Source organism: Syzygium oleosum, unplaced genomic scaffold (genome assembly GCF_021117445.2).
Source record: "Syzygium oleosum isolate NSW1041296 unplaced genomic scaffold, Sole_v2.1 Sole_v2.02, whole genome shotgun sequence".
Classification (NCBI taxonomy): domain Eukaryota; kingdom Viridiplantae; phylum Streptophyta; class Magnoliopsida; order Myrtales; family Myrtaceae; genus Syzygium; species Syzygium oleosum.
Window position 1 is genome coordinate 19204516 of NW_026607486.1, and position 20056 is coordinate 19224571.

Consider the following 20056-nt stretch of genomic DNA (forward strand, 5'->3'; position numbering starts at 1 on the left):
ATGATTGACACAGGGGTTGGACCAATTTCAAGTTTGATTGTTCTTATGGAGCACTTAGATTCGAAATATGAAGGTAAACTCTTTTTTACCTTTCTTTGTTATTGTTAAAACCATGTTATGCATTTGATTAGCTTTACTTACATGGCAATCGAAAGTTAGATAGACATGGGTTTTGTTACCATGTATGAAGCCTTTTCCCTTCTGTAAGATTCAAGCTGTTAGTGGTCGCCTGAAATGGTAGGCGACCTTTTTTGACAAAAAGAAAAACGAAAGGCTGGAATTATCTTCCCAATGTGGAAAGATTTGACCACCAAGTGTCGTTCCCAAAATGGCAGAGGACTCACACAATTGATACTTTTTGTCTTCTATAAGAAAGTTGTACTCAAATTTTAACTGATAATATATTTATCACAAACTAATTTAGATCTCACAAAAATTCTAAATTATTGCTCCATGACATATTTACTCCAAATTAATTTTCGTCTCACAAAAAATCTTAAACTAGTATCCTGAACCCAAATCTATCATCCGTTAAAATGCATCCGTGTCAACGCATATAGATTTTCATGTTTATACGTCATTCCCCAAGCCAAATCCGTCCTGCACTTATTTGCCACGTGTGTAGATAATGATACGGTACTAGAAGGTAGAATTAGGTTCGAGGTACCGATTTGGATTTTTCTGAGAGATAAATTGAGATTCTTGTTAAAAGAAAATTAATTTGAAGTAAGTATGTTGTGAATGTCAATTTGAGATTTTTTTGTGAAATGAAAGTTAATTTAGGTTAATGGATCATGAAATTACCGGTTTGAAATGGTAAGGGTCTGTTTAGTAACGTTTCTATTTTTATGTTTTTCTGTTCTTTTGTTCCCCGAAACAGAAAAAGAACAGAAATCCATTTAGTAAAAAAAATTTATTTTTTTGTTTCTGGAACAAAAAAGTGTTCCAAAAATAGATTTGGAACAGAAACAAGAAGCAAAAAAAATATGCTTCTTGTTTCTGGAACAAGAAAAAAAAACGATTTTTTTTCTAGAATTCTCCAAAAACAAGAAACAATCCATCGGCCGCAACCCGCCCACCGCCGCCACTTGCCGTCCTTCGCCACCACCTACCGCCCACCTTCCGCCGCCGCCGCCCGCCGGCCGCCTCCCGCCCGCTGGCCGCCTCTTGTCATCGACCACTGTTCTCCGCTGCTCGATGCTTGTCGCCACCCGCCACCGGCCGCCGTCCTCCACCGCTGGCCGTCGTCCTCCATCGCCCGACGCCGGCCGCCACCTGGCGCTGGCCGCCTCCCCCCGCCAACCACCCGACGCCAGCGATCACCCACCACCGATGGCCGTCCTCCGCCGCCACCGGCCACCCACCACTGGCCGCCATCCTCCGCCACCGGCCATTGTGCTCCACCGCCCGACGCCGGCCACCACCCAGCGCTGTCTGCCCTCGGCGGCCGGCCACCTCCCGCCTCTGGCCACCCGACGCCGGCAGTCACCCACCATCGGCCGCCATCCTTCGCCACCGGCTGCTGTGATCCATCGACCGACGATGGCCACCCTCCGCCGCCAGCCACCTCCCGTCGCCGCCCCCCGCTGCCATCACCGCCGCCCGATGCCACCATGCTCCGCCGCTAACCGCAGTGCTCCACTGCCTCCCACCGCCGGCTGCCATCCTCTGCCGCCGCCGACCACCGTCCTTTGCCCCCCACCGCCACCCGTTGTCCTCCGCCGGTAGCCCAGAAGGGAGAAACTCGTCAATGGAATAGAAATGAATCATTCGCGCCCTAAACACGTTTCTATTCTTTTTCTATTCCAGGAATAGAAATTTTGTGCAATTACTATACGCTATTTTTTGCTCAGAAACTGTTTCAAGAAATAGAAATAGAAAAAACTATTTCTGATCAAAAATTATTTCTGGGAACAGAAACGTTGCTATGTAGACCCTAATCTTATTTAAGTAATTTTTGTCGGTGTGTAGTATTATGGTACTCTCATGATTGCTCTCTTTCCCTTTTAAGTTTTGGACATCCTTAGCTTCATGCTCTAGATTTGTCTTAATACCATAAATAGCACCTGCCAAAAATCAAGCATTCTAGAAGCTCTATCTGCGTTCTTACCAAATTCTGAGTTACCAAATGCGAGAAAGCAACTCACTCTCCACCGTCGATTGATTTCTCATCTCAATGCTTGCATACAACTTTTCCTAATTCCATATTCGCTCATTAGTTTCCTTAGTTTTACTTAGGAAAATCTATTACCATATATGGCATTTCCCTCTATGTCTCAGTAAAATCTCAACCGTTTGTAAAAATTTAAATTTTCATAAATCAATGGTCCAAATTTATTGAGAGGAGCACTGTACGGGATAGAAAATCCATGTCCAATTACGTGAATGATGCCAGAATTTTTTCCTTTTGGCATTTGTGATCCAGGGCTCTAGGACTTAAGAGATGCTAGCCAAGAGCAAAAGAAAAGGGTAAAAATTAAACATTGGCGATTCTTTCTTTACAACCGGAAGTCCCGGAAGTCCCACGTTATGCGGATAAATCTCAGATTAATGAATTACTGCACTAACTTTATGGACTAAAACTTAGATGAAATGTAAGTCAAAACTTGGGTGGTGATCCAACATTAAATTGCTTACATTTGATTACGTGGAGAATCAAATGTGTTGTACATCTATTCCACACACACCTATTTCTTAATCACTAATCCAACGGGTTGGATTCATGGATGACTAGAATGATTTTATCTCTATGGCGATTGATGATAGATTTGGAGAAGAAATCGGAGGTTCATAATTTTACTGAAGTAAAAGAAATTCAATGTACAAGGCTAGGCTCCGTCAGAGTATAAGATTATTACAAACTTAGAGACAGATATGTATTCAAATTCACGAGAATGATAATAAAGGGAATTGGCGTTCAAACCATATTGCGGAAGCGTGAACAAACGAAATAATTTGAATAAGAAATATATTGCATACATAAAATTTGAACACAACGGATTTATCAGGTTTGGCGGTCCGTTTACTTTACGAAGAGAGATTGACGAAATGATTCTACTATAATCGGTACGGATGAAATTACAATTGCTCAATCATGCTTACTCCTTTTCTTAATTATAGATCAAGCCCGAACCACAGAGAGAAGTTTTCTCACACTCTTAACTCTTCTCTTAAATGCTGGCTCTCGATGCTTGTTGTGTCTCTCACAAGTTTTCCCATATATTAAGCCCACTATACAATCGCTCCATCGTGCTCACTCCTTTTCCTATTTTATGTGTAAAATACAATCCAAATTTTTCACCTTTTAATTGAAGCTATATCGTCATAAACCTTTAGGTTACGTTTGGTCGTTTGGATCTCCAGGCAGGATAGGACTGAATAAGATGGAATATAAAATCAATATATTTTGCTATATTCTAACTATTTTTTGGTAAATCGCAGTAATAAAACCGAATATTTTTATATCTTATCATGTCTATTTGTTCGGTATGAACAACATATTAGTATAAATGAACTTGAAAATGCACAAACGGAGGTGGTAATAATCTCTTATAATTCGCTTCTAAAGAAACCACAAATACACAAACGGAGATAACTTCTATCAATCAATTCATGATTATTGGACAATCTAAATCTTAAACAGCAAGGGGCTCATTGTAGTATTCTAAAGCAATAAGTTCTACTATGACAAGAAATATAATTAGGTTACAGAAACATCGACGAGCTAAATCAGCTAGCAAATGCCGAATCTAGTAAGAGAGAGAAAACATGATTATTCACCTTCGTGATTTCGAAAAGTATAGCACTTTGACTCTCTTGCCTACTTTATTTTCATTTTCTTATTTTTTTAATTATTTTCCCTTTCTTTTCTTTTTTATTCCCTTCCATCATTCCTTAATAAAACATTTATTAAATAATACTAATATACCTAACAAATGTTATAAATATAAATTCAAAAAATATATAGAATATATATCATAGTTTAGAAATAGATTCAATTGTATAAATAAAAATAGGAATAAATATAAAGGAAAATTGTTGTTATTTTTATGCTATTTTGAATTTTCTTTTTTATATTATAATTCAAATGTTATTTATGTTTAATTATTATTTTAATTTTATTAATTTAAGAAGTTTGTTATTCGAGAAAAATAACTTTTACGCTAAGGAAATAAAAAATCATATCCACTTTTATCCCATCTCCCCCATAAGATATTTCTATCTGGGTTATACCTATCTTATATCTAATTATATCATGTCTTGGGCAAAACCCAAACACAAGATATAATAAATTTTTCCTATGTTTTTTTTTATCTTGGTTATCAAACATAGCCTTATAGAAAAGTGAGATTGATTATTACACTTTTTAATTGGTGCAAATAATTTAAATCTTTATCTGAAAAGCAATTAAATCCTATATTTAATATTGAAATGTGTAATTTAAGAGTAAGGAAAAAAATGAGGCCATGGCATAAGGTACCTTCAATCCGAACAACTGTAGCAATGGCACGCTCATGAACTGCCAACCAGTTGACAATAGAGTGTGGAATTGGAAAAAGTACTCCCATATTTGTCGTCAAATTTGATGTTAGTCTCAATAGGAGTTGTAGCAATCTTGTTACGGGTCTTAATTGAAAAAGGAGATCGATGGCATGTCCAGATGATCTGAAGCATTCGAGATTCGGCTGAAGCATGGTAAACCGAAGTAAAATCCGGCATCGATACCAAGATAAGAATATGCAGAAAAGAAGTATACAATATCGGTGCATTACATGACAGAGAGTTATTCAAGTATTTATGTGCTTTACATGATAACTATATAAGGTAACAATATATTACAATACCAATTACGGTCAAGCACATGGACAATCGACGGCGATACATGCATAATCACGATAGAGATACGAAAAGTCCAAAGAGATACAGATAATCTCATGATTATCTAAAACAGTCGAAGTAACATATAATTGGAAAAGGTGGAATTAATAGATGACATGAACATAGGTGTTGACCCAAAAAAATGAAAGCGAAAATTCATTAGGTGGAACGCAAGAGGTGGCGATTGTAGGTAGGCGAGGTGGGACTCGCGTGTTCATTGCATGTTCAACACTAGTTACCCCCTCGTGGCGCCATTACGTATCCGCTAGTTGGATTTTCATTTCCGCGGTTTTACCATCGTCGCACTCTCAAGCGCGTGGCGGCAAGTCGCTTTTCTAGACGATTTTAATCAATAATTATTCAAAAAAAAAATTAACGCATCAATTTACAAAAATGATTTTCATACACCACCATTTTTCATAAAAAAGAATTTCACTATACTAGAATTACTTGTAGATTATGTTCTTCGAAATTATATCGTTTGTAAATATCGAATCAATTTCCTCCTCTCTCTCTCTCTCTCTTTTTTTTAAGGGTTAATAGCACGAAAAACCTTAAACTGGCACATCTGTGACAAATTTACTCCAAACTAATTTTTTGATGATCGAAAATCCCAAATTGGTACACTTGTCACAAATTTATCCGCCTCTAGTTTCTGTTAAATTTTATCATTAAATTGCTGAGTTGAATAATACGTGATTAGTTTGGGATTTTATCTTCCGTTTTTCACAGGTGTACCAGTTTGTGATTTTCGTAGTATTAATCCAATTTGACGGAGGGTAAGTTTGTCATAAATGTATTGATTTGGGGTTTTTGATAGTCAAAAAGTTAGTTTTTTGCGTCATAGGTGTACCGGTTTGGGATTTTTTGGCGGTTAAAAAATTAATTTGAAGTAAATTTATCACAGATATATCAATATGGGATTTTCGTGGTATTAACCCTTTGATGTTTTTCTTTCGAATAGAGTCGCATTCTACATATAAATACCAACAACAATGAAAATTATAATAAGGAAAAAAGTCCGTTGAGTTTAAAAATCGTGATAATATAAATTTTGCCGAGTTAATTTGTTTGATCTCTTATTAGACTTGTCAAACGAGTGGGTCAGGTCAGGTTGGGTCGAAAATGGTCCGACCCAAATAGACCAATTTAACCCGTTTATACTCATTTCTATATAATGCAAATCTAATGACCTATTCCCGACCCGACTCATACACAAATAAGTTTATACCTATTTATGATCCATTTACTAATTATAACTAACCAATAATATATGACCCATTTATTAATATATAGATTAAGAAATGTGTTTATGATCCATTTTAACATGTCTATCCCTTATCGAGTCATTATCTAGATATTCTATTCCAAGCTTAATCGAAAGTTTGAGAAAATAGAAAAAGAAAAAACTCCACGCGTACTTTCTCCCTTTTGACGTTGGTCGCATCATGATCAAATTTTGATTAACAAATGGACAAGCCATTAAATGCCAAACGACCGGCGCGTGGATGCTCGTCCGTGGTACGAGCGCCGCGAGCCCGCCTGCAGAGAGGCGCGTGGGACCCGAGCCAGCAGAAAACAACTTCGGAGGGATCAAGGAAAAGAAAAAAATCAAAAAACCGTTCAAACAATCAAACGGACGTTTGTCCATTGCCCAAACCTCCGTGTCTCTGCAATTTTCCGGTCGATGTTGTGCTTTGCTTATGCTCAGCGATTACTTGGAGGAATTGTCATCCACAAGGCATTCGCTACGCTACAACGCCTTTCACTGTCCCTTTACCACAGGAGGAAATTTCCCGCTGATTACACGCTTTTGTGGTATCATGGGGGGTTTACTTGTTTCTTGAAGTGGTGATCAGCTGATGGAAACTGAGGGTGTTGCAGCGAAACACAGGAAAGATAGTTCTTCATTTTTTTTACTTTTCGTGTGTTTTTTTTTTCTTTTGTGGCTGGAGAGTTGGAAAGAATGAAGGGTTCTTCTGGGAAAGGTTGGAACAGCAGCTTTGATTACTCATTCAAGATATTGGTGATTGGGGATTCGGGTGTTGGCAAGAGCAGCCTTCTTCTCAGCTTCATCTCTAATTCTGTTCACGAGCCTTCTCCTACCATTGGTACAGTACAGTCTCTCTCTGTTTCCGGTTACAATTTTCTTTTGCGCTGTGATTTACTAATCATCTGTCATGCATTCTGACATTAAGGGAAAGTCTTTTCGATCGTTAATGAGTGAGGAATGAACCTTTTGTTTGTGTAAAGGTCCTAATTGTAGTTGCTTATCTTCACTTGTTCTGTGGTTATTCTGTTGCTCTTCATGCTTAGGTTGCTTGAAACAGTCTTTTATTTTCCTCAGGGATGTAGCAAATGGTAAGCAGAATCGTTCTTCCTTTCTTTCTGGATGATTCTGTACCCTGTCTATTGCCTGTATGAGTAGCTAGGATGCATTGAATTGGGATAGTGAGGGATTTTCTGTTATAATTATGGCGAGGACTGGGACCTCTCTGGGTTTACTTTTTATGTCCCGTATTGCAATCAAGTTTGTAGCTTTTGTAGCAAGCAACCATATGGCCATCACAAGATTCTCTATTTTCTAAATTATTGTTTATTAGGATTATTCTGTTGGAGTAGAACTGAGAGTATGCTAGTCCCAACAATATGAGTAAAGCAAAGAGGAGGACTGGTCTGATATTGGATACTAGTCAGTTGGGTGTGGATTCGAAAACTCCATTTATTGTATTTTCTTTGCCTTAATGAAGATCCCTTTTGGTGTTGACAACATCAGTGGTGAAATCGGACACCATTTCATCCAAGAAAGTGTCTATACCGTTTGACTTGCATCCTCTTGGTTGTATGTTGTTGAATGTGATTGAGCATATTCCAAGTCTTGCATAGCAAGTGTGATTGTATCTCCCTCTTCTTGTTGGCAATGGGGGTCAGAAACAAAATCTCTAATTTCTGGTTCGGGGGAAAAAATCCAGGTGTGGACTTTAAGATCAAGCTTTTGACAGTTGGAGGCAAGAGATTGAAGCTTACAATTTGGGATACTGGTACTGCCAACACCTTATCTCTTTTTTGACTGGTGTTCTGTTCAGTTACAGTTTTTAATCTTTCTTGATTCTATTTTTAGCATCAGTCTTTTTTCTGTGTGAACCTTCCCTATCCTTCTTACTTGAGAAATTGAGATGCACCAGTCAAACTAGGCATAACTATCCGCACCATTTTTTTATTGGTTGTTAAAAGTAAAATCGAGCATGCTTGTTGGAAAGTCTGAGGTTTTCAAGTTGGACTAAACAAAATCCTCGTATTTTGTGAATATGCGTTCATCTTTATGGTCATTTACTCTGCCTATGGGTCATTGATAAAATTCTCCAATCTTACACAAAGAGGTGCGTTTTGGCTGATTGTGCTCAATATAAACTCTTGCTGTGTGATGGTTGGATTTGGAATTCAACATAAACAAACATGCCTTCCCTGTTATTGTCATTATGTGAGTTGGTAGCAGTTTCAGTTATTAACAATCATTATCTGGTGCAGCTGGACAAGAGAGGTTTGGGACATTGACGAGCTCGTATTATAGAGGGGCGCACGGAATTATATTGGGTGAGCCATTATGTCCTTTAAAGTTGTGGAGCTCTGTATTTTGTGGTGCCACTCTGTTTAATCTTAGTTAGAAATTTATATTCTCTACTTGTTAATTTCCTAGACTAAATGGGTATACTTGCTAAGTGGAATGTGATGTGAGGCATAAAGACTATAGTAGAACATTCAAATGAGAGGATAAGTAGTTAGCATTCTTTATCACAATTTCATATGCTTATGGCTGTATTTGTTCTGCTGATTTTAAAGCCTAATATACGCTTTCATGTAATCTGATCTAGTTTATGACGTGACGCGGCGAGAGACTTTTAAAAATTTGTCAGACATATGGGCAAAAGAAGTGGATCTTTACCCTACAAATCAGGACTGTATCAGAATCTTAGTCGGGAATAAGGTTGATAAGGTAAGCTGATTCCCTCGGTTATGTCTTTGGCTCTCACAGACGTAATATCTCTCTTCGAAAGAAGAGAAGTCACCTCGCTTCTGATGATGTGATAATCTCAGGAGAGTGAAAGGGCTGTAACTAGGGAAGAAGGAAGAGATCTAGCTCAAAAACATAGATGTTCGTTTCTTGAATGTAGCGCAAAAACTAGAGAGAACGTCAATCAATGCTTCAAGGAGCTTATACAGAAGGTTAGCCTTGCCAAAATTGCACTAGTGAATTTCCCACATTCATATTGTGATGTACTTCTTCAACCAAAAGAAAATGCCCTACTTAAATTGTGTATTGACAATGATCGAGTTCGGGTCGATTAATGTGTTCCACTGGCGCATATATTCTGATATTTGTTAACATCAATAAACACAGATGATGGAGGTGCCTAGTATACTAGAGAAAGGATCTGTGGCAGTGAAGAAGCAAATCTTGAAACAGAAAGTACTGGATCAACCGCCTCGCCAAAGCAGTTGCTGTTCCTAGATAGAATTGTTTGACATACAAAAACAAATAGGTGATATTGACTTACAGAGTCGGTATACACATGTTTGAAAGAAGATTTACTGTTTTTTTTTTGTCATAAAAGAAGATTTACTGTTGAAAATTGACAAAAAGAAAGATTCTTAGTACATTGTAAATCTGGTGGTATAGGTATAGGTATATTGTTGAGTCGGGGATTCCATCCGTGCGCTATAGTTTAATATTGTAAACCGCTGATTTGAGTTTTGTAAATAGAAAAAGTTCTACTTTTCATAACCATCTACTTATAATTGTCTAATCAGGTCTATCTAGTTTCACAAACTTTGTAATCAAGTATTTCGTAAATCAAATCAGGCCACATCCGATTGGCGTGGCCGACAAAACGACATTGTAGTGTGACATGAATAAAATTTTTTCTATGTGGACATCTACGTGAGTGTCCACATTGACTAAATTTTGTCCACGTCATGTTCCGACATTGTTTGCATTGGCTGTGGTTTTCCACATGTTTTATACGGATAGTACTTTTGCAAGTTCTTTGCAGAGGATTTGCAGGTTTTGGTTACGGAGGTTGTTGACCATAACTGTAGTCTGTAGATATGATGTATAGACAAATTAGTTCTGGTCGATTAGAGGTTTAACAACTTTATTTATTGGTCGAAAGGTTTAGCTACTTAAAACTGTGCATTACGCTTGTGAATTGCAGCTTTTTGTATAAGATGTGAGTTTGAAAGAACACAGGTAAAAAAAGACGGACCGGTTCAAGAAATTTCGTGCCCATATCTCAAATGGGACCTATGATCTTCCTCATCCTCTTCTCCAATCGTGATGCTATCAGCCAAATGCCATGATTCTATGATTGTTTCTCGTCTTCATTAAAGTAATACTCAAATAGTACTACGACAAACGTTAATCTAAGTTACAGCTCTATTAGTATAGGAAAATAGACTGTAATCTTAGGTGAATGCTATGCATGCTGCTATGGCTACTATTGCTGCACGGTTAGGTTGACCAAATCTTCGTAGACACAAAATGACAATCATGCTTTATTGAAAAAATGTCAAAAATTGTCCTTGAATTTTGGCCATACGTGTAACGTCGTTTCTATACTTTTAATTTATTTAATATAATTCCTAAACTTTAACCAAATATATTAATATTGAACATTTTCATATAGTTCATGGATCACATTGAACAAATTAAAAATTCATGGACGATATTACACATTGGCTAAAGTTCAGGAACGATATTGCATATCAGGTCAAAGTTCAGGAAACATTTGTGTAATTATCCCCTCTTTATTTGTGAATTCACAATCTGCATTGCGTTCATCGATGACATGAAGAGATGAACTATAACCTAGTCAACTAGTTGTGTAACACAATGATAATAGCCCCATACAAGAGAGAGATAGAGAACAGCTTTGCATGCATCTAAACTATTTCTTGAAGGTTGTGAAAAACAAAGATCACAAACGATGCTCATGCCGGCCAGAATTCTATGAACCTTCGCGTCTCAACTCCAATTGTCAATATTAGCACATTCACAACCCTCACCTGTCTTTCTTCTTCTGTTTCTTTCCCTGATCTTAGTAAGCTCCACCATCTCTCGGTTTCACACTTCAAAGACAAGGGAAAGAACAGTCAAGCTGTGTATATACCCGCGTGGGAGTTTGTGTTCCGGAAACAAGCTATACCCTTTTTTCATCTTTGTTGAAGTCACGGAAGATAACCCAGGTGGGAGTTGCGTCCCGCCCCTGCAATGGCTTTTTCCGGCCAACCTAGGTGGTGGATCTTGGGCGCGGCATTGGTGGCAGTTCTGTGCACCGGAGCCGGCGCCATCGACATCTTTCTGGAATGGCACGTGGCCTTCGACACGACAGCCGAGCCGCTTACTCTTGATCAACCGGTATGGAAACCGCTTGGCCACTACTGTTTCATTGCATGACATATATTACAACAAAACCTCTTATCCTCCGGCTAAATCGCATTGAAACATACATATCCCCCGTCAACAATCTGTATCGCTCCAATTTCAGTGCTTTTCAATGTATGTTCAGTCTAGACATTTATCGGATGCTTATAGACGTAAGACTGGATTGTATCTGCATAAAAGCTCAAAAAAATCAGAGTTAAACTGTGCTATTTTGTTGGCTTGGACGTGGGATTCATTGCAATTTCCACTATTCACGTTTCATTAGTAAATGTCTCACTTCGTGGTTCAAGAATGTAAAGATGAATGTTTCACATATTTATGGACAGGTCATTACCATCAACGGGATGTTCCCTGGCCCGTTGATAAATGCGACCACCAATGATTTCGTCAACGTCAACGTTTACAATGACTTGGATGAACCTCTGCTTTTCACATGGTACGAGCACGAGTTATACATAGAATGCCCTGCTCGATCCTTTTCTAGGGACATTAGCTGAGTTTCAACTACATATCCGGGACTAAAGATGAAAAACCGGTAATGTTGGTTGCAGGAACGGCATACAACAGAGGCTCAACTCGTGGCAGGACGGGGTTTCGGGCACCAACTGCCCTATACTGCCTGGCACAAACTGGACTTATGTGTTCCAGACCAAGGATCAGATTGGCACTTTCTTCTATTTCCCCTCCATCAACTTCCAGAAAGCGGCGGGAGGTTATGGAGCGATCCGCGTCAACAACCGTGTGGTCGTCAATGTGCCCTTCCCCAAACCCGAGACGGAGTACGACCTTCTCATTGGAGACTGGTATTATGACAGCTACAAGGTAATGCGTTTTTTTTTGTCATTCCAATTCTTTTTGATAGAGCAGTTCTTGGACTTTTTCTGGCATCACCCTATGAATTCCGTCTAACATGTGAATGCGACATCTAATTTATGGGTTTATTCATTCTGGCAGTTAATCCGATCGGCAATGAACGACCCCGTGGTGGCATATCAAGCAGTCCCCGATACCATACTTATGAATGGAAAGGGGCCTTACGGTCACCCCTTATCGATCTCATATGAGTCCTTTAATGTCACCAAAGGTATGATCCTAAAAGAATACACCATTACCGTATTTGGGTGTTTTACAATGAAAAATCCAGTTAGTCCTCTTAAGTGTGAGTGCTGTATCTGAAAATGTTCATTCTGTTCGTTATGGCTACAGGAAAGACTTACAGGTTCCGTTTATCGAACGTTGGCAATACATTTAGTTTGAACTTTAGAATCCAGAATCACTCCATGGTGATAGTGGAGACGGAAGGGTCCTACACTAACCAAATCACGGTGGATTCCCTTGATGTGCATGTCGGACAATCTTACTCGGTCCTCGTAACGGCTGATCAAGACGAAGCGGATTACTACATGGTGGCGACTCCTAAAATGTTCAGTGTCACTGATTCAAGCAGCCTTGTGGGCATTGGGGTGCTACACTACTCCAATTCTCTCACCCAAGTCGGTGGGCCTTTGCCGGCCGGGCCCGATCCGTTTGATTGGAATTTCACCGTGATTCAGGCTAGATCTATAAGGTAAACTGATCCCACAGTTAATTCAACGCCAGTTTTGTTACTAATCATGATCATTTGACAAGCTTCTCTTCCAAAAATTTTCATCAATTTGTTTGATCTTCAGGTAGAACGTCCTTAGATTTGCATTGTTAGACATGAAACGTTCATTTTCTCTCAGTATCTCACCAGAACTAATTCCTTGATGAACGTATATAGGTGGAACTTGACCACTGGAGCTGCCAGGCCGAACCCACAAGGGACTTTCAATGTGTCGAATGTGAGCTTGGCACAGACCTTTGTTCTGCAGAACTCCGTTGCAGAGATCCAAGGTTCAGCTCGCTATGTTGTCAACAACATATCGTACTACACCCTCAATACCCCTCTAAAGCTCGCGGACTACTTCCGCAACGGATCGGGAATTTATCAGCTAGATGAGTACCCAACTAGATCGGTCAACAAGGACGCTGCATACGGAGTCTCAGTCGTGTCAGGGATCCACAAAGGGTGGTTAGAGATCGTGTTCAAGAACAATTTGGATGTCATGGATTCTTGGCATCTTGACGGTTTCGGTTTCTATGTTGTTGGGTGAGTACTATAGTAGCATCAACAATTGAATGTGCATCATCAGAACATTTTAAGTAGCTAGGCGGAGTCTTATGCTATCAAATGAAGCTTATGGAAGAAAGCTTGTGAAATGTTTTAGGTTCGGTCTCGGAGACTGGGATGAAGGCGCACGTGCCGGCTACAACCTGTACGATCCCGTGGTTCGGTCAACCACGCAAGTGTACGCAGGAGGGTGGACTGCAGTGTACGCCTTCCTTGACAACCCCGGAATGTGGAACCTCCGATCGCAGCAACTCAGGAACTGGTACTTGGGTGAAGAACTCTATATCCGGGTCCACGACCCCGACCCGAACCCCGCCAAGGAGCAGCCGCCACCAGATAACCTCCTCCTTTGCGGTCAGTACAAAACATTTCTTGAAATTTTCTTTTCCCCTTTTGATTTCAGCACAAGTTAGCTCTGATTGTCTAATTTTGGGAGGTCGATGATTTGCTTCGAATGAGATTTGTAAATTTTCCATTGCAGGAATATTTGGCGAATCTGGTGCTCCTATTGGTTCACCAGCACCTGCACCATGGTCATTATGGTGATGATCATATCAATGGATTTTAGCAGAACAGACCACGCAACAGATAATGGTTTTTCATGATTCGATGTTGCAGCGTATTTGGTTCCTGTATGATCTTGTAATAAGAGTAAGACGACGACGGATTTGTAAGGGGGTGGTTCTACCGCCATTATTACACCTTTCATTCTTAGTGATAGTCCAGGTGACTATCTTGCTAGACAGCAGATAAACTGATAGTTGATGAATAAAAAATCAGAATTTTTTTTCCCAAAGAATGAATTTAGTTTGAAGTTTTCGCTATTCTTAGCAGAATTTAAGCATTCCGTGTGTCGAAAAATGAAATTTTTTTATGTATTGGTAACTGTATATACAGGTCGGTATGATTTTCAAATACTGTGATCGCAAAATTGTGGTTGGTAAATTGTTTGTCCGGTGACAATCACTAAATTCGCAATTTTGTTATTGTGTTACCAACATTTATTTGATCTTCCACAAAGTATCAACAATTTCAATAAATTGTCATTGTTTATTTGTCAAACTTAAAAAAACATCGAAGTTGCCAACTTTTATACGAAATTATAAACCTTAATTTGAGTAAGTTACCAAGTAGTTTGTTTCCTGCTCTTATTTGAATCACCTATCAACATTTGTTTAATCGCTTCCGAATTACTAATTTTTTTTTAGTAATTTATCAACTTTTACTGAAGTCGCCAAATTAAATTATCAAAATTATTTGAGTTACTTTGTCCTCTATGTAATTATCAACTCTTTGTTGAAAGTGCACATCAGAAACCTAATACCTTTCGCCTAGAGAAAGCCCCGCCAAGGGAGAGCCCAAGTTCGAGCCCGTCAACATACATAGTTGGACCTACCTTCACTCAAAAGCTTAAACCAATGAGTTATGAGTCAACTAGGATATAATAACTCCGCACTATTATTGTTGGGTTTGTTCCCTCCTGATCCAAATATCCTGTTGTGCATCAAGATATCTCAACTTGATTCTCCATCAATGCCCATTGGGCCCTTGCTACACCCACACGCGAAAATCGAGTTGGTCACTAGATTCATTTCTTAAAATATTCACCAAACATCGAAATAGATGGGAGCTCACCAATCTATAATTGGCTCTGATACCATTTGTTAAGAACACATAGCAAAAGCCCAATACCTTTCGCCAAGGGATATCGCTAAAGGAGAGCCTAAGTCCGAGCTTGTCAACATATCCAATTGGACACACATTTACTTAAAAGCTTAAGCCAATAAGTTATAAGCCAACTAGGATATACTAATTGCTCTCAACATGAAACCGTCTCCATTCAGTGGCCATGCCATGCTAATAATTCACGCACACAAGTCCGTTCCTTAGTCGCTAAACCCGATCCCCCTTACCTTGCAACCTTGGCCATATTCAATGGTGACCTCACAAAGAAAGAACCTTCCTCTAGCTAAATGAGAAGAGAGGACATCCCCTGATTAGCAGCATAACTGCTCAACTTAATCTGTACCCACTTACAGGTCTCACAAATCTCTCTCTCCCTCTAATCTTATGCAGTTGAGTGAGACGCGCACCCACCTCCCTTCAATAACAGCTCATGCCACTTAAACAATGCCCCGAGAAAAAAAAGATTAGGTGCCTTATTTTTGTCCTCATTGAAACCCTCTAGTTGTCCCTAATAGATACTGTCGCCTAACCAATGCTATCTGCACCACACAGAAAACTATCAGCGACCAATATCTCTTTACTGCTTCAGGCTCATAGCTCACAGCAGCATGTGAAAATGGGTATCCGCGCTTCTCTTTCGATCTTTCTTTCTTTTTCTTTTTAGGGTAATCAATTTGAGGTCGACAGGCTTCGGAGGTTTTGAACCATATTTGGCTTGATAATTCCCTGATCTCGTGAGGTTGGCGCGTGTTTCACGGATTCGAGTTTTGCTTTCTTGTTATAAAAAAAAATATATCTGGTGCATTCCTTGCAGGCCGGGCTAGGCCAGATGAGGAAAACAAGCGGGGGAATCGTGCAAAATGAAGACGGAAATAAAGGTACGAAAATAAAATAGCCCCACAAAGAAAAACAGAAACCTTTCGTGCGCTTGCTTGTTATAAGAGGAAAAGGACAAGAGGTGGATACAGGGAAGAGCATTGTTCAGTGTCCTTCCTGAAAAACGCACACATATTCTATTCTTGGAGAGAGAGAGAGAGAGAGAGGCTTTTCTTGCTTTCTAAACAATGAAACCTAAGCCACCACTTTTGGTTGGTGCCTGTGACAACCCCAAACAAGTCTCTCTCTCTCTCTCTCTCTCTCTCTCTCTCTCTCTCATCTGGACATTCACATTCTTGTTACCTACTGGAAACAACAAAACTTGATCACAAAGAAGTAAGAAGGGGAAAAAGAAGAAGAAGAGAAAACCTGGTTCTGTGCCATCATGCTCTTTCCATGAATGACCCGCAAATTTTGCTTTTGGACAAAAGAAACTGACGTCCGTGCAACAGCCCAAATCAAGATACACATGTAACCAAAGAATCAACTGAATATCTCTGTAATTTCTTAAATCTAACATGTAACATCCCCACAATTGATGACAGGAAATTTGGATAAATCAACTTTAGATGCACTAAAGTCCATGGGAAAATTAACATGGACCCGCACGCATGGCTTCTAATTTGTAAACTGCGATTGACTTAACCCATCACCTTAAATTAATTCTTGCTCAGTAATGGCAATCCACGATTGCCGGGGCCGAGACAAAGATAGGAGGATGAGATTGCTTCTGATGATGATGCTGTTGTTTGGAGCTCAAGAGAAACAAGTGATCGCGGTTCTCTTCTTCCGGGGCTGGGAGGTTGAGATCCAAATCAAGGGACAAGAGCCCATTAGCGCTCAGCCGCGTGGACTCGTCGTCGGATTCTAGCTTTGCCCCGACAACGACCGGCGGGCGGTGTCGCCTCATGTGGCCTCCCAAGGCCTGGCCTGATGTGAACTCGGCACCACAGATGGAGCACTCATGGATCTTCGCCTGCTTCTTGCAATTACCATTGCTCCCATAAATGTTAAAACTCCCGAGAGAGAAAGTCGAAACTTTCTTGTATTCTCCTTCTTCTTCGTCCGGTGAGGACGGCAAGAACACGAATTGTTTATACAGCGGTGGCTTCTCTTCGGCCGTGGTTGTTGCCAACTTCAGCTTCTTGTGGCTTGCCCGATGACCGCCTAGGGCTTGGAAGGAAGGGAAGGTCTTGTTGCAAGTCTTGCACTCATAGACACAAGAGCCCTCCAAGTACCTCTTGCTGCTGAATCTATTGGTATGGTTGTGGTCTTCTTGAATAATAACCCTTCTTGGGGGCTCTTTGGATTGGCCTTGAGCTAGGAGGATCAGGCAATTGGCCATGTCCTCCTCTTCCTCAGTGCAGCCGTTGTGGAATTTGGCAGAAGTGGAGGGAGAGAGGTCGGCGGCCTTGTCGCTCTCGCTGTTGTCGTCGCAATTGCCTCCTTCGGAACTCACCGGCGAGCCGGTGTTCATGAAAAGGATCGGCGACAGCGGCCTCTGCCGCTTCGTGCGCTTGCCCTTGATGATGATCTGGGTGTGCTCTTTGGGACCTCCAAGGGCTGCTTCTCCTGAGGCTTCCATGGTATGCTTCTTCCACTAGAGAGAGAGAGAGAGAGAGAGAGAGAGAGAGAGAGAGAGAGAGAGAGAGAGAGAGAGAGAGAAAGTCTTAAGGAGAGGGAAGGGAAGTCTTAAGCTATGTTTGGAGTCATGTTGGGATGTGATGACACCAACAATGGAACAGTAAACTGTGTGAATTAGTCCGCCCAATCTTTTCTTGAGTTTCCAACACCCTTTGAAGTCCTATTTTATACACTACCGATTTCTATACTTGGACATCGACACTCCCCCCAACACCCCCACACCCCACAAAATAGCTAGAGAGAGAGAGAGAGAGAGAGAGAGAGAGAGAGAGAGAGAGAGAGAGAGAGAGAGACCCATAAAAAACCACCATAAATCGAAACAGAAAAGATGCAAAATTAGGAGATGGGTGGTGCGCTATCATTGAAGAACTGGTGGGATATAATCTGTGAGCGAGGAGGGTTTGTTAATGCAAATTCATGTGTTGTCCCGCTTGACACTCTCTTTCTCACACTTTGCCAACTCACTCACCTTCACAAAAGGGTAAAAAAACAACCCCCACCTAAAGCTTCCTTCGTGCAACCATCGATATGAGCTTGCAACTCCACCCACATCACCTAAACTTTGTGCAGTGCACCCCTCCCAAACGAAGATGCATATGCATGGTTTGGCCACCCAATTTTAGCATTTTCAGACACACATCTCGGTTTTGGTAGTCCTATAACATTATCTAATTCTTCTGTGGACTTAACTCTTTCAAGTCATGTTGCGCTGAAGATATCATCGGGTCGGTAGCCCGTCATGACGTTCCCATTTTGCTTACTAAGGAACAAGAAAAAAGCACAAGAAATCGAATTCGAGATATTAGATTTTAATGTGAATAGTTTTAAGCTGGCATAAAAAGGGGGTGGACAAGAATGTGCACATCTTAACTTTCTTCGCTACTTTTTTTCACTTCTCTACACCAACCACACTAAGAATTCGTTCTCGTGTACCACTCCCACGTTACTAAAATCAGGCAATCATTGATGTTGACTTGATATGAAGCGGCTTTGTCGACACATTCTTTTTGAGGGAAACTATACAAAGTGCATGGTTGGTGCTGTTCCAGTAAGGAGTCGAGATATTACGCGTGGTCGACCGAATTCCATCATTCTATTCTTGAACGAATCCGCCATGTCGTGATGGGATACACGATGCCGTAGCGTTAATCACGGGTGTACATGATCTTGCACAGATTGATGGATTTATCATCCACAAATTACCGTTGCCGTATGATCGGGTAATCCGACCACTCGATCTACAATCCAATGGTGTGAGCGCAATCAAATTATCTTTCTTTATGATGGGAGGATAGTTATTCAATGATATAGAAAAATTATACCTAAATTTGAAGATAAACGTGCGATGGACATTGTAAGTTCGAGTTTCAGCCTCATTAGGGGTTTGGCGTGATGCATGCATGATCGGTTAAGGTGGGACTTCCTTCCTTGGCGTGAACAATTACGTCTTTTCATTTAATTATTGATTGAGTCGTGGAATGTGTGAAGCACGTAATCTGAAGTGGCCAAAGCCACTCCAAGAAGTGGGTTCTCTGCTGAAGCAAAGAATACCAATTTATCATGAATTTTTCTACTATTCCTCCACTAATCTGACTATATATGTATATATACATGGACAAAAATTAAATAATTTTCCTGGGTTTTTCTTATCAACGTGGGGCTATGTAGCCACCTCCAAATAAGCTTGTTGGGCAGTTTTCTACTTCCATATTATGTGAAATTGACATTAAGAAAAAACCCGCGGTTTATTATTGTGCTAATCACGTTAATAAACATAGGTAAAATGATAAAGTGAGAAACCATATGTTTCTATCAGATCCTCGCGTGATGAATTGTGAGAGTTTGATGGCCAAAAATGGGAAGAAACCGTTGACATGCGCACCCAAGACAATAAGCGAGAATATATCCACCGAATGCACATGGAACCGACTCTTCCATTATTTTATGTCTTTCTTATTCTATTTTCTGCTTCACAAGTCATCCATGGAGAGAGAGAGAGAGAGAGAGAGAGAGAGAGAGAGAGAGAGAGAGAGAGAGAGAGAGAGAGAGAGAGAGAATAAGCTTCTGAGCCACTCAAATACAAGCATGTTGGTTGCAACTAAGCAACCGCAAGGCCTTTAGTTTAATAACTCCCCCAAATATGACACCGTGTAAGAGAATTGATGAAATGGTATTCTATGACCTAATCCTAGTCAACTGCAACACCTTCCTTTGTCTCAGTCCACAAGTAACTGCACAGCAGCAAATAAAAGGAAAGTGAACAAGAAATTACGATCACCATTAGTTCTTCCCGGCCAATCAAAGTGTGCAAAAATCGTGTGTAACCACGTATTCGTTGTGTGCCCCATCATAGTTGGTCGATTTCATTAGATTCTTTT

General features: G+C 40.2%; 3 protein-coding genes across 3 annotated transcripts; 2 read left to right on the forward strand and 1 right to left on the reverse strand.

Moving 5' to 3' along the window:
- The first annotated feature begins 6500 nt into the window (after positions 1–6500).
- LOC115672979 (ras-related protein RABC2a-like) lies at positions 6501–9664 on the forward strand. Its single transcript, XM_056306142.1, has 6 exons — positions 6501–6989; positions 7851–7919; positions 8407–8472; positions 8751–8872; positions 8974–9102; positions 9278–9664. Exons 1-6 carry the CDS (start codon positions 6845–6847, stop codon positions 9386–9388), a joined length of 642 nt encoding a protein of 213 aa, XP_056162117.1. The 5' UTR covers positions 6501–6844; the 3' UTR covers positions 9389–9664.
- A 960-nt stretch (positions 9665–10624) lies between these two features.
- On the forward strand, positions 10625–14216 carry LOC115673141 (monocopper oxidase-like protein SKU5). Its single transcript, XM_030595225.2, has 8 exons — positions 10625–11293; positions 11647–11756; positions 11872–12142; positions 12275–12404; positions 12527–12887; positions 13083–13451; positions 13570–13826; positions 13954–14216. The coding sequence occupies exons 1-8, from the start codon at positions 11147–11149 to the stop codon at positions 14016–14018; spliced, it is 1710 nt and encodes a 569-aa protein (XP_030451085.1). The 5' UTR covers positions 10625–11146; the 3' UTR covers positions 14019–14216.
- Positions 14217–16393: 2177 nt separating this feature from the next.
- On the reverse strand, positions 16394–17838 carry LOC115673017 (zinc finger protein ZAT5-like). Its single transcript, XM_030595034.2, has one exon. It carries the CDS (start codon positions 17617–17619, stop codon positions 16705–16707), a length of 915 nt encoding a protein of 304 aa, XP_030450894.1. The 5' UTR covers positions 17620–17838; the 3' UTR covers positions 16394–16704.
- Positions 17839–20056: the final 2218 nt, after the last annotated feature.

Bases quoted from the DNA above. Each gene is read 5' to 3' on its own strand.
- LOC115672979 (XM_056306142.1), top strand. From the start codon at position 6,845: ATGAAGGGTTCTTCTGGGAAAGGTTGGAACAGCAGCTTTGATTACTCA. The intron at 7,920-8,406 runs GTACTGCCAACA...TATCTGGTGCAG, and splicing joins GCTTACAATTTGGGATACTG to CTGGACAAGAGAGGTTTGGG. The intron at 8,473-8,750 runs GTGAGCCATTAT...AATCTGATCTAG, and splicing joins GGCGCACGGAATTATATTGG to TTTATGACGTGACGCGGCGA.
- LOC115673141 (XM_030595225.2), top strand. From the start codon at position 11,147: ATGGCTTTTTCCGGCCAACCTAGGTGGTGGATCTTGGGCGCGGCATTG. The intron at 11,294-11,646 runs GTATGGAAACCG...ATTTATGGACAG, and splicing joins CGCTTACTCTTGATCAACCG to GTCATTACCATCAACGGGAT. The intron at 12,143-12,274 runs GTAATGCGTTTT...TCATTCTGGCAG, and splicing joins GGTATTATGACAGCTACAAG to TTAATCCGATCGGCAATGAA.
- LOC115673017 (XM_030595034.2), bottom strand. From the start codon at position 17,619: ATGGAAGCCTCAGGAGAAGCAGCCCTTGGAGGTCCCAAAGAGCACACC.